The sequence below is a fragment of the Pogona vitticeps genome, chromosome 2, assembly GCF_051106095.1.
Source record: "Pogona vitticeps strain Pit_001003342236 chromosome 2, PviZW2.1, whole genome shotgun sequence".
Lineage (NCBI taxonomy): Eukaryota > Metazoa > Chordata > Lepidosauria > Squamata > Agamidae > Pogona > Pogona vitticeps.
This window is the reverse complement of record NC_135784.1, coordinates 148462516-148476972: the sequence shown is the minus strand read 5'-3', so window position 1 is coordinate 148476972 and position 14457 is coordinate 148462516. Positions and strand designations below refer to the sequence as shown.

The following is a 14457-nucleotide window of genomic DNA, read 5'->3' as shown; positions in this document are numbered from 1 at the left end:
TGGCCTTCCATGGGATCAGAACAGGCTTTTGGCCTACAACTTAACTGAAGATTCACATGCAGCAATTTCTAACAATGGCAGAATAGAGAAAGAACTGAAGAAGACACCCCATCAGCTGATGAAAGAAGGGCATGTCCACTTGAAAGGATGTTGAACAGCTGCAGGAGAAAGCTTGCCTTTTTATCTACCCTCTACCAATTTGTGACAAATGAGGAAAGCTAGTCTAACCCCAAGATATTACTCTTGTTCTCTCAAGTTACCATGAAAGCTGAAGACATAGCAAGATGAAGCTGAAAGCTGCCCAAAGACTGTCTGTTGGGTATTCTAAATAGGGAGAAGAAGCTCTCCACTGAATGAATGCATCCTGACACAGCATCAGTGTGACATCTCAAACCCTCCAAACTTCCTTCAATTTCTAAAGTCCCCTCTGATGACCTTCTAGATTCTGTGGACTCTGTTCTTTCCTTTCAACCTCTATCTACGAGCCACAGTTCATCCCTTACCTGTTGTGTTTGGGGGGGTGTCCAGGATCGTTTTCAGAAGCTTCATGTCCTTAATGTTGTGAATATAAATAGATTCCTCCAGGCAAACAATTAGTCTCTGCAAAAACAACACACAGCTTGTTATTCAGAAACAGAAAAATGCCCAGGTATCCCAGACCCAAGGGAGGGTCATCCCTTAGGACACATGGGGTACAGTCTTACTTCACACTCAGATTACAACCAGCCTGCCTGCTTTTGAGTATCTTCTTACTGGAAGAGTAAGCCCCTGCCTCTGTCCCTCATGCTGAACTCCCAGCTTCTCATATTCTGTGAATGTGTGTAAGAGAAAAAAAGTGTGGAAGGGGAAGAGGGAAGCATCTGTAAGAAGAAGTATTTCTGGGCAAGGGGCATTTTATGTTCTTTGCCTGAGTTGCAGAGTGACAGAACAGGGTGGTGTGTAGCAGCATTTCACTGAATGCCTACCTCTCTGTATTTGTGTGAATGCTTGCCTTCCTATCTGCCTGCCTCTGGATGTGAGTGAGTTTGCATGTGTACAAACACCCACTTTTCTCCTGGCTGTGTTTTCTTCTACCTGGCTCTGCCCACCATCAGCTGCTGTGCCTTTCAGCCCACCAACTACAACAAGCATTAGCCATCACTGTCTGGAGATCATCAGCACATTCCAGAGACGTCCACAGCCCAACTCAGATACAAACTGCTGAGAAAAAAAGGCATCTAGAGACATGCAGTAAAAAACGGAAAGAAAACAGAAATGCTCTGTACCACCTCTACATTTGACCTCAAATGTTAAGCTACTGCTTTACTGTACGAAGAGGTGGAAACAAATTTGTGAACAGTGATATGTCAGATCACCTCCCATCTTGCTTCCACACCTTCCAAAAGCACTGTAACTCAAAAGCCAAGGTACAGCCTTCCACTTTACCTGCCTGGATGGCCCTTCTGTATAACAGAAAGCACACCTACTCACGATGACAGAGAAAGTAAAACTCCAATGGGCAGGGGGGAAAACAGGGCATCCCCACATGCATTTAACATTCTTCTGAGCTAAAGACCCACTATCTAGTATTTCAGAACATGAGGTTAGTACAACATAGAAACAGGAATCACACGAGCCAAATAGTAGAAATAACAAACAACGGTGGTGACATTGCTTATATACAGTAGGGAATTGTACTGATTACCTGTTTGATTATACTAAGTGCTTTCTCCTCATAACATGTACATTAGAGCCCAGTTTGGGAGATACACTTTCAATATCTAAAGTGAATGTCAGTAATGGAAAGAGTGCTGAATTGGCACTATGGGATTAAAACACTTCCTGTAGTTCTAACAACCAAAAAGCCTGCTTAACCTGCATACTGATAAAAGGGAATGTTAAAACACACATTTTGCTAACAACAGAGCCAACACATCCTATACAGAAGCTCTAGAGGTTTCCGAGAACCTCTGTGCAGGCGCAGTATAACCCATTTGTCTGCATTCACATAAAGCACAAAGAAAAAATATTCTGTTTAGTCAAGAGTCACACTTAAGACACACAGTGAAAGCATCGTAAGTGGACACAGGTGTCATATTCCTCTAGCTCAGTGGTCCCCAACCTTGGGTAACCAAGGTGTTCTGGGACTGCTACTCCCAGAAGCCTTCACCACCAGCTCTGCTGACCAGGGTTTCTGGGAACTGCAGTCCAAGAACAGTCCTAGCTGCCATAAACTGCAGAACTTTAGCCATTATTTGGTGGGCCTGAAAGTTGGACTACCATCCAAGGACATTGGATGCGAGTACCATACAATTAAGAATGCTACCCTACACTAACCTCCGTTAAAGACAAAAAGAGACAGAGACAGTGCTTATGTGCATGTAAACTCTCTCTCTCACACGCACGCACACACACATACACACACAGAGGGAGAGGGAGAGACAGAGAGACTGACTCTAGAGCAAAATAATCTTCTCTTCTTTCCATCCACAACACTGCAAGCACAACCAAGTGGTCAAACTGAGTCATTTCAGTGAAGTCTTCCAAATAACACATCACTGACACTTTCCACCCTCTCATGCTTTATTATACTCTGATTTTTAAAATTTCCTGGGAAAAAAATCTCCTATACGAAATAGAAAAAGTATCCCTTGGCCATATTTTCTGACAGCTCAAAACCTTGCATTTTCTAACTCACTTAGCTTTCACAATTTTCTATGAAAACTAGTTCCTCAAGTAATAAATATGTTATCTTGTCAAGTCTACTGTTACCAGGATGGGGACGTTGTCATTGTATTCAAAACTTCCATCAAGGTTAGCAGACTTTCTGCCCTGGCCTGCCCTGGTCTTGAGTGCCCCATCTGGCTATGGACCATGGGGACAAATTAGGGGCAGTATTGGTGTACTGCTCTCCCCACGACGCAGCGCTGTCCCTACCAAGGTGGACAGACTTTGTCTCTGAGGCACTGGTGCTCCTGGGGAACTTGAAATTCATGCAAATTTTATTTATTTATTCGATTTTTACCCCGCCCCTCTAGACAACGCCTACTCGGGGCGGCTAAGGCATTGTCTACTGGTTTTGGCCCTCTACTTCATGGAATCTATGACATCTACGGGGCTGTCCCAACAAGTGAGTGGTCCCATACACATGGGGGGTCATACACTTGACCTTGTATTTTTGGCTGGTCAGGAACAGTATGGTTTGAGGGTGACCAGGTGTTCTTCATGTGTCCTGTAATGGTCAAATCACCACCTGCTGAAATGTGGTCTGGCAATGGCAACACCCCTTTGCAGGGAGAAAAGGCCAATTAGAAGGGTCCGCCCATGGAGGCTATTGAGTCCAACTGGTTTCCAAGATGCCTTTTGTGGGTTTCCGGATGAGCTGGTTGGCATGGGTGTTGAAACCCAGATTGCAGAACAGTACACAGCTGCAACCGGGGCAGCTGACTCCATTGCACCGAAATGCCTTCTATGTGTCAGGGCTCGCCCCTCTGCCTGGTTTTCAGAGGAGTTGTGAGCCATGAAACAAGTTAGGAGAAGGCTCGAGAACATTTGGAGAAAAGATCCCATTGATGCTAATTGGGCTGCAGTAAAAAAGATATCTGGCAAATACTGTAATGCCACACAGGCCGCTAAGAAGGCTTATAACATCAGACATATCAGTGAGGCAGCTAACCATCAGGCGCAACTCTTTAGTGTTCTGCAACCTCACTGGAGCCGGATGACATCTGGGGTCTCAGCCAGATGTCACTACTTGTGAGCAGTTTGCAGCCCAGTTCCGCACTAAGATTGAGGTGATCCGTAGGGACCTTGACTCTATTAGCACAATATGTCATGTTGATATGTCCAACACCATCTTGTCCAGTTTTATTGGATCAGTTTCAGCCTGTGTTGCCTGATGATGTGGACAAGGCACTTGTGCACTCTACGGCCACCACCTCCCAATTAGACCCAGGCCCTCCTGGCTCTTAACATTGGCCAGGGCAGTGATGGTTGAATGAGCCACTCAGATTGTGAACCCCTCCTTACAGGAGGGATATTTGCCCCGTTTTGAAGGAGACAATGATCCGACCCATTCTGAAAAAAGTTAATTTGTCAACTGATGATTTAAACAACTATCGTCTGGTTGCTAACATACCGTTCACTAGGAAACTGACTGAGAGGTTGGTGGTTGACCATACTTGGAAGATACTGATAGTCTGGATCCATTCCAATTGGGCTTCAGGCCACGTCATGGGACTGAGAGGCTTCTGGTCGCTCTGCTAGATGACTTATTACAGGAGGCTGACCAGGGGAGTGTGACCCTGCTGGTCCTCCTAGACTTCTCAGCTGCCTTTGATACTGTCAACCACAGTATCCTCCTGGAACAGTTATCAAGATTGGGGATCGGAGATCTAGTTCTATGCTGGCTCCGTTCCTTCCTCAATGGCCGATGGCAGAGAGTTCAGCTTGGGGAAGCTGTTTCGTCCCCATGGACACTACAATGTGGTGTTTCACAGGGGTCGATCATCTCCCCCTTGCTCTTTAACATCTACATGAAGCCACTGGGAGAGGTCATTTGGAGATTTGGAGTTCGCTGTCATCAGTATGCTGATGATACACAACTCTATCTCCTTTTCCTCTTCAGCAGGGGAAGCTGTACAGGACAGAGATCCTGTTGTTGGGAAGGCATCCTGATTGGTTAGAGGGCCTGTTACCTGACCTTGATGGGGCCACACACACCCCAAAGGATCAGGTGCAAAATTTGGGTGTGCTTCTGGACCCGGCCCTCTTGATGGAGAAACATATCCTGGCTTTCTCCATCTAAGGCAGATTGCACACCTCCGTCTCCTTTTCAACAGATCCCCAATAACACTGGTTCATCTGTTGGTAATTTTGAGGACTGACTACTGTAATGCTACATGGGGCTACCCTTGACAGTGGTTCGGAAACTGTAGAAAGTGCAAAATGCAGCAGCCAATTTGGTCACTGATGTTTAAATGTGACCATATTTTGCTCTCCTGTCTTGCCTGCACTGGTTGCCAGTATGCTTCCGGGCCAAATTCAAGGTATTGATGCTAACTGATAAAGCCCTTTATGGTTTAAGACCTTGCTACCTGTCAGAGCGCCTCTCAGATCCACAAAATTAAAAGGCTTCTTGGCAGGAAAGTGATGACAAACCTAGATAGCATCTTAAAAAGCAGAGACATCACCTTGCTGACAAAGGTCCGCATAGTCAAAGCTACAGTTTTTCCAGTAATGATGTATGGAAGTGAGAGCTGGACCATAAAGAAAGCTGACCGCCGAATAATTGATGCCTTTGAATTGTGGTGCTGGAGGAGGCTCTTGAGAGTCCCCTGGACTGCAAGGAGAACAAACCTATCCATTCTGAAGGAAATCAACCTTGAGTGCTCACTGGAATTATAGATCCTGAAGCTGAGGCTCAAATACTTTGGTCATCTCATGAGAAGAGAAGAATCACTGGAAAAGACCCTGATGTTGGGAAAGTGTGAAGGCAAGAGAAGAAGACTTAATGACTAAACAATAAAAAAAACTGCTGTGACACTTCTGAACTTTTTTGGAAAAAATGGAAGTCCCCAATATGCATACACAGGTACATTTATACAATGGAAATAGTGGATTCAGATCAACACAATAATTCAAAAATATAACCCTGGGCTGCAAGCAAATTTTGGGTTGGGATCGTGACAACACCACACATGCCACCATAATGTCTAATCTTGGTTGTTAATTAGTGGGTTTGGGTGAGGCTTCAATCGCAAATCGCCACCAAAAAAGCAGCAACTCCCTGCATACTTATGCATTCAAAGAATCATTATTATTATTCAACAATACCAGACACAATCAATCAAACTTATAAAAAAATTGACTGATATCTAACAGATACAAGTTTTAACCAAAAACCTAAGTATCTGTTAAATATCAGTGCAGTATGTATGCTGTTCCTAATACTGCTGTTTTTTGTAGCTCTGACTGTGTTAGTTCTGAGATCTGCAACTGCTTATAATACTGCGTGAAATTTCTTGATATTGTTCCCAAAGCCCCGGTGACTACAGGGACCACTGTACATCAACAAGCAAGATGTTTTCATTGCCAGATCTCTGTATCTTGTTAGTTTTTCCAATTCTGTATTTTCAACTCTGGCATCCCCTGGAACTGCAATGTCAATGATATAGACATTTTTTCATTCTATTACTACTATGTCTGGTGTGTTGTGTTCAAGGTCTATCAGTTTGGATCTGGAAATCCCATAAGATCTTGACTTCCTCATTTTCTAATACCCTCTCTACCTGATGTTCCCACAGGTTTTTGGAGACTGGCAAGTTAATATTTTTTGCAAAATGACCAGTGCACTAATTTTGCCACTCTACCATGTCTAAATCTGTAATCTCTTTGTGCAATCTTTGGACAGTCACATATGAAGTGTGACACAGTTTCATCTTTTTCTTGGCAGAGTTGGCATTTGCTGTTAGCATTAATTCCTTGGATCTTTGCTTTCATCATATTGGTTTGGAAGACTTGTTCCGGTGTAGCAAAAATCAAGCCTTCGGTTTCTTTCTTAAGGGTCCACAGTTTTAGCCATGCCCATGTTGAATTTTTATCATGGTTTCCGTCAATATTTTCCAAGTATTGTCCATGTAGTGGTTTATTTTTCCAGCTGTTCAATTTATTTTCAAATGGTTGTTTCTTATATTGAGCTTTTCTCCTGTTTTCAAAATATTCTGAATTTTCACTATGTAAATTTTTCTCTGCTTGTAATTGATATTATAATTTAGGTTTCCCTTTTCCTCCTCTATCTCTGTATTTGCAGTAATCCACAGCTTCTGATTTTTCATGGTAAATATAATTGTCCACATCACTTTTTTGATATAGTGCATGATGCATGTTCATTAGTTTCCATATTTTCCAATACAATTCTTCTCATTTGTTTTGAGTCCAATTTATTATTGCAGGTGGGTATCTAATTACTAGAACTGCCCTTGTGTTTATGGCTTTGATCATATTTCTACTACTGTACAGTGGTGCCTCGCTTAACGATTACCTCGTTACATGACGAATCCGCTTGACGATGAGGTTTTTGCGATCACTATAGCAATGTTTTAATGGGAGAAAATCGCTTTACAATTATCGGTTTAACAGTGGTTTAAAAACAGCTGATCAGCGGCTCTCAAAATGGCCGCCCGCTGTGCAAAATGGCTCCCCGCTGTTTTTAGGACAGATTTTTCGCAAGACAGGCACCGGAAAATGGCCGCCCTATGGAGGATCTTCGCTGGACGATTAGGTATTTAGCCCATTAGAACGCAATGAACGGTTTTCAATGCGTTTCAGTGGGGTTTTTTCCCCCGCTTGACAATGATTTTGCTCTACAGCGATTTCGCTGCAACAGATTAACGTCGTCAAGCGAGGCACCACTGTATTTAATTATGATTTTAAGATTTTCCACAGTCTTTTGATCTATTCCCTTTCTGTCAGTTCTTTAACTTTTGTGTGCACAATGTTATCTGCGTCTAGTATTCTAAGATATTTATAATTTTCATCACTTGATAGTGATTTTATAATATTGCCATTTTTAATTCAATTCCATCTAGTATTTGGATCCTGCCATGTTGTATAGACAAAGCTACAGTCAAAATTATAAAAACATTGACTGGTATTATATAACAGATATTTAACCGAAATTATCCGTTAAATATCTGCGCACTATGTATGATGCACATAATATTGCTCTTTTTTTTGGTAGTTCTGATGGTGTGATTTCTGAGATCTTCAATTACTTATAGTACTGTGTTAAGTTTCTTGATATTGTTCACAAATCCCCAATGACTATAGGGACAACTCAAGTTTGTTTCTTCCAGATGCGAGATGTTTCGATTGCCAGGTCTCTGTACTTTGTTAGTTTTTCCAATTCTTTATTTTCAACTCTGCCATGCCCCGGAATTGCAATGTCAATGATCCAGACATTTCTTCATTCTATTACTACTATGTCTGGTGTGTTATCGTATCATCATAGTCTAAATATTATTACTATTATTATTATTGCTGCTGCTGCTGCATAAAGTGAAACCACTTCTGACTTATGGAGACCCCTTTCAGGGTTTTCCAGGTAGAGAATACTCAGAAGTAGTTTACCATTCCCTTCTGAGAATGCCCTGGGACTGTGCAGCTTGCCCAAGGCCACACAGGCTGGCTCTCATTCCAGTAAGCACAGGGAGGAATAGAACTCCCAGTCTCTGGCTCTGCAGCTAAAGACCTAAACCCTGAGCTATCTAGGTAGCAATAACATAATAAATTTTTGCATTATTGTTGTTGTTGTTGTCATTATTATCATTATCATTATCATTATTATTATTAATTATTATTATTAGTAGTAGTAGCAGCAGCAGCAGCAGCAGCATCAGTAATAGTAATTGCATTTTGTTGTACCGTATAACCCCCACTGACAAAGCTGGATAGCTTTTTGCATTATCAAAGGCTTAGTCCTTTTGAAAAAGATGAAGCAAGACTGAAATCCAATTGATGTGAGTGTGACAAACCCAGACCTACTGGGATATGCCACACTTTCACTAAGCTGCCACCAACCATTCCCTGTAAGGAGTCACACAGACCAGGAATGGATTTTTAACAAATAAAGGAATAAGGTTTATTTAAATAACACACAGGGAAAATAAAATGATCAAGTGAATAAGATACAGTAACGTGGCTTAGTCTCAGTCATACATACACCACTTTGGTTCACACAGAACACCTTTAAATAAAGCACAGACCCTGAACCTATCAGTTCTGGCTACCCATACAGACACCTGAACCGATCAGGTTGGTACTGACTGACACACAGTAGTACCCTGTCTGACACACAGACTCCCACACCAGCTTCTTCTTCCCAGCTTCTCCTTCTACTAAACTTCTCCACACAGGCTTCACATATATATATACAGTACAGCCCCTCCTCCTGATGTCCCGCCTTCCACTCCCCATAGGATGGAACTTTCCCTCCAAACCCATGACAGACAGGTAACATCAGTGCTGTATGTAACACCTCCCCTCTTTATAAGTTGTTTTGTAGGGGGAAAGCTAAAGTGCTTTTCTCCAAAAAACAACCTGGATCCAAAACATACAAAACAGTTATACATTAACATACAATACCATACTTACTCTAGGATAAACATATCAATTAGGCATTTAAACATTTACCATTTACAATACATCAAGTTACCTTTATTCATACAAACCAGGCATGTTTAATAAACAGATACATTTAACCTTTGGTCACCAAAATATATACATAGTCCATGTTTCTTTCGCCGTCTTCATTCTTCAGGTCTTCTTGACAAGGCGTCAGCAACACAGTTCACTGACCCTCTGACCACCTTCACTTCAAAGTCATAGTCTTGCAGGTTTAAAGCCCACCTCATAAGTTTGCTATTGTGGGTTTTCATTGTCTTTAACCATTGCAGTGGTGAATGGTCAGTGCACAGAATAAAATGTCTTCCCCAGATGTAAGGCTTGGCCTTCTGGATCGCGTAGACTATGGCCAGGCACTCCTTTTCCACGGTTGCCAAATGTCTCTCACCTTTCTGGAGTTTCCTACTCAGGTAGGACACTGGATGCTGGTCACCATTTTCATCCTCCTGGCAAAGAACTGCTCCTACCCCGCTGTTAGACGCATCGGTGTAGATGATGAACTCCCGGTCGAAGTCTGGAGCACGCAGCACTGGATAGTTGATGAGGGCCTCCTTCAACCTCTGGAACGCCTCCTCACAGTCGCTGGTCCACGGGATGCGGTCATCAGTCTTCTTCCTCGTCAGATCGGTCAGCGGAGTCGCTATCTCGCTAAACCTCGGGATGAACTTCCTGTAGTAGCCCACCAACCCAAGAAATGATTTGACTTTTTTCTTGGTGTTGGGTCTGGGCCAATCACGAACGGCTTCTATCTTGGCCTCTAGGGGTTTTATCACTCCTTCCCCTACTATGTGACCCAAGTATTTTATTTCTGGGCTACCCAGCTGCAGTTTGTTCTCTTTGCAGGGCCTAGGCCAAAGCACTTCCTCCCCTGGGTCAAAGCACCTCTCCCTGGCTTTCTTTCTGACATTTTGAGCTTGCAGGGTCTCTGCTGCTAGCTCTAGGTTTCTCTTTAGGTCATTCCTTAAAGAGTCTATATATGTCACAACGTCTTGTGGGTCATCCTGGGTGATCTGCTCCCAATTTTGTTTGATCAAATCAAGGGGCCCTTTCACCCTTCTCCCAAACAAAAGTTCAAACGGACTGAACCCGGTACTGGCTTGTGGCACTGATCGATAAGCAAACAAAAGGGACTGCAGCTTCTTGTCCCAATTGTTTGGATTCTCTGCCAAGTAAGCCCTAATCATGCGCATCAAAGTCCCATTGAACTTCTCCGTTAACCCATTACTTTCAGGGTGGTAGGCAGTGGTTTCCTTGTGTTTAATTCCACAGATTTGCCATAACCGTTTCATGAGCTTCGATGTAAACGATGCGCCCAAATCTGTGATTATTTCTGAGGCAAATCCCATCCTGGACATATACCCCACCAAGGCATCTGCCACTGTGTTAGTTTCAATGTTAGTCAAGGGAATGGCTTCAGGGTACCTCGTGGCATGGTCCACAATGGTGACAATGAACCGGTTCCCCCTCTTTGTGGCCTTGGGCAAAGGTCCCACAATATCCACCCCTATACATTTGAACGGAGTGTCAATCACAGGCAAAGGGCACAACTTTGCTTTGGTCCTGTCACGGTTATTCCCCTGCCTCTGACACACATCACATTGTTTACAGAACTCCTTGATCTGCTTCCCTATTTCAGGCCAGTAAAAATTCTGTGTGATTCTCTGCTGGGTTTTGTTCACCCCTAAGTGCGCAGCAAACATGTCAGAGTGCCCCCTTTGTAAGATCATGGGGCGATACTTTTCAGGTACCACTAGCTGACTTCTGATCCCATCTCCCCCTTTTGAGGTATTCCTCAGGGTCTATCTATATAAAATTCCCTTTTTCTCTCGAAATCTCACTGGGGTTTCAGGTGTTAGCTGGGCGTCTGTCACCTGTTCAAAACACTTTTGGAGAGTGGCGTCTGCCTTTTGCTCTTGGCCAAATCTGCTGTCCGTGGTCAAGGTTTCCACCACAGCTTCGGAACTCCCCTCTGCTTCCGTCTCTGGGTCTCCAGTACCCCCCTGAACTGTCCCCGTGGTAGCTTGTGAGCGTGTAATCACTAGCACCCGTTTCACATGTTCAGCCAGGTCATTTCCCACGAGCACGGCTGCTGGCAGAGTCGATGAAATCGCTAGCCGCCAAACTCCCCTCCAGCCTTGAAAGTTCACAGGTACCTCAGCTACTGGCAGCGAGATCACCTGTCCCTCAATCCCTGCCACCTTCATGCTCTCATTTGGGATTATATACTTCCTAGGAATAATGTCTGGATGGCACAGGGTCACCTGGGAACAAGTATCCCTTAGCCCCCTATACTGATGGTCAAGTATTCCTACGTCCACCCCTGCGGTTTCAAACAACTGTGAATCTGTTCTCACTAGTAAGCAGCGCTTGACCTCCACAAGAGGACCATTTTCCTCAGCCTGATCAGCAGATGTAACTGTTCCAGATTGAGTAGCCATGGCAACAGGCTCCCTCAGTGACAAGGAGCTTTGCTCTTTCTGGACAAAGAACACAGCTTTTGGCTTGGTTCCACTCAACTCATGAGGCACATTTCCTTTTAGCTGCTTTAATTTCTCACACTCTGAGATTAGATGGCCCTTTCCTTGACAGAAATAACATTTTCTGCTGTATTTGGAGTCTTTCTCATCTGTTTTTGGTTTTCCCTCCAAAATCTGAGGTCTTGGTTTCATGTCTGAGGGCTTCCCTTCACCATGGGCCCCTCCCACTTGCTGGTTTCTTCCTGGTCCCTGAGAGTACTTGCTGTAGGTTTCTTTAGGTTTACCTACAGATTTCCCCTCACCTAAGGGCTTTCTTATTTGGGAAATAAAATCTGCGATCTCGGCAGCTTCTGCCACAGATCTAGGTTTCCTTTCCCTCACCTGGAACTTCAGTTCCCCATGCAGGACTGAATAAAACTGTTCCAGCGCTATCAGGTCTTTGAGCTGCTGGAAGGTCTCTGTCCCCTCCTGCGACAGCCATTTCTCTAGCAGCCTCACCAGTTGGGCCCCCACTTGGGTAAAAGTCTGCTCTGGTTTCTTTGTGAGTGACCTGAATCTCTGCCTCAGCTGTTCCGCATTTATCCCATGTCTGGCAAACACCAGTTTTTTAAACTCTGCGAAATCTTTTAGCAGTTCCTCTGGCATCTCTGCATAGACTTCTGCCAGGCTGCCACTGATTAAAGATCGCATAATGGTCATCTTCTCAGTTTCCCTTACTGAGAAGTCCACAAACGCTCTTTCCACGAGGGAAAAGAACACCTCAGGGCAATCTCCCTTGTGGTACACAGGGAATTTCTTCAGGTCAGTTTTAGACAATTGGCCCCCCTCAGAATCTCTATTGTTATTATTGTTCTGATTCATCATTTCCAATTTTCTTAACTCAAACGCCATCCTTTCCTTTTCCAGAGCAATTTTCTCTCTCTCCAATTCCATTTCAAATTGTCTCTGTTTCTCTCTTTCCTCTATTCTTTCTTCTTTTTCCAATTGCCTCATCCTCAGTTCATGTTGTTGGGCTATGAGCATTTTCCTGAGTTCTGGGTTCTGTTCTCCCGTGCTCTCATCCTGCACTGAGCCAAATTCATCCTCAGAACCTTGGTCCACCTGTGGGTCTTTCACTTCACCCATTTCCGCCATTTGGCTTCGAGTCAAGGGCATAATCCCCCCCCAGAACAGGCTGCTTTCAAAAGTCAAGCCTCAAAATAAAGCGACCACTTTTTTTTTTCTTTTGCCTCAGAACCAGCCTTCTATAGATTGCTGCTGTTCTTTCAGCACTAACTTGCAACTGTTGCCAGCCAGAGTCCACCCCCCTCTGCTAGGCCTCTCAGCAGACAAGCTAGATCACTGCTATTTCACTCAGCTTTGCCTCAGCTTTTTCCCGCCAAAACAGGTTGCCTCAGAGCTCCCTAATCTAGTCCCACCAATCTGAGGTTACACGTTCTTCCACTAGCCTACCTCCCCGTGAGGTAAGCCTAGAAGATTACCTACGCGCTCTCAGATTGTCCCTGACTAGACCCCCCTTGCTCTGGGCACACTTGCCAAGGCTTTGCTGGACCACTGGACAACTGGACCAGTCGTATCCCACACGCTGGACACCAATCAATGTGACAAACCCAGACCTACTGGGATATGCCACACTTTCACTAAGCTGCCACCAACCATTCCCTGTAAGGAGTCACACAGACCAGGAATGGATTTTTAACAAATAAAGGAATAAGGTTTATTTAAATAACACACAGGGAAAATAAAATGATCAAGTGAATAAGATACAGTAACGTGGCTTAGTCTCAGTCATACATACACCACTTTGGTTCACACAGAACACCTTTAAATAAAGCACAGACCCTGAACCTATCAGTTCTGGCTACCCATACAGACACCTGAACCGATCAGGTTGGTACTGACTGACACACAGTAGTACCCTGTCTGACACACAGACTCCCACACCAGCTTCTTCTTCCCAGCTTCTCCTTCTACTAAACTTCTCCACACAGGCTTCACATATATATATACAGTACTGCCCCTCCTCCTGATGTCCCGCCTTCCACTCCCCATAGGATGGAACTTTCCCTCCAAACCCATGACAGACAGGTAACATCAGTGCTGTATGTAACAGTGAGCAACAGCATTCTGATCACACATGTGAACAACTTAGGAGTGAACAAAGGCTGAGATCCCTTACCTGCCGATTGAGCCGAATGGAGAGGATATTGCTAGAATAACTGTAGTTACAGATTTCTGTCCCTTTCTTGAAATGGTAAACATTCATTTGCCGTGGCTTTGTGCGACTCACCACCACTACCAGGCTGCTAGAGAAGAGGCGCTCTACAATGTAAACATCTGGGATTTCATCTGGAGTGGAAAATAAAAGAGAAAGAATGGATATATATTCATGGTGTCTTGCCATCTGTATCAGAATGTTTTGCCATCTGTATCATCTGTATCAGAATGAATGCTTATATATATATATATAGAACATCAAATTCTATGATGTGAAGCTAATATTTTGGAAAAATGCAATATAATTGATGATTCAGTGTTTTGCAATCTGTATGAGAATGAATGCTTTTATATATATGCTACTTTAGGGGGACAGGGTGCATATCAAGTTCTAAAGGTGCTTTTGTTCTTCTTAGTCAGGGAAAACACAGCTCCCCCCTCCCAAAAAAAAGGGGGAGGGAGGGAAGTTCCAGTACATACTGTTAGCTGATAAAATGAGGCAGGGTGACAGAGGCTTCTGTGGAATGAAAGGAAACCAAATGGGTTTCCAGAAGGAAGGGACAGAATGTGCACCATCTATCACTTTTCTGTTTGACAGCCT

At 43.9% G+C, this 14457-nt stretch overlaps 1 protein-coding gene across 5 annotated transcripts in view; it reads right to left on the bottom strand.

Moving 5' to 3' along the window:
* WIPI1 (WD repeat domain, phosphoinositide interacting 1) overlaps nt 1-14457 on the bottom strand; it is a 78046-nt gene that overhangs the window by 29089 nt on the left and 34500 nt on the right. For all 5 annotated transcript variants that reach the window (XM_072990799.2, XM_072990798.2, XM_072990796.2 and 2 more), the window contains 2 exons: nt 13819-13988; nt 504-600 (listed from right to left, as the gene is read on the bottom strand). In XM_072990799.2, the coding sequence (XP_072846900.1) occupies nt 504-600; nt 13819-13905 (184 nt within the window). In that variant the 5' untranslated portion in view covers nt 13906-13988. The remainder of the gene's footprint in view (nt 1-503; nt 601-13818; nt 13989-14457) is intronic.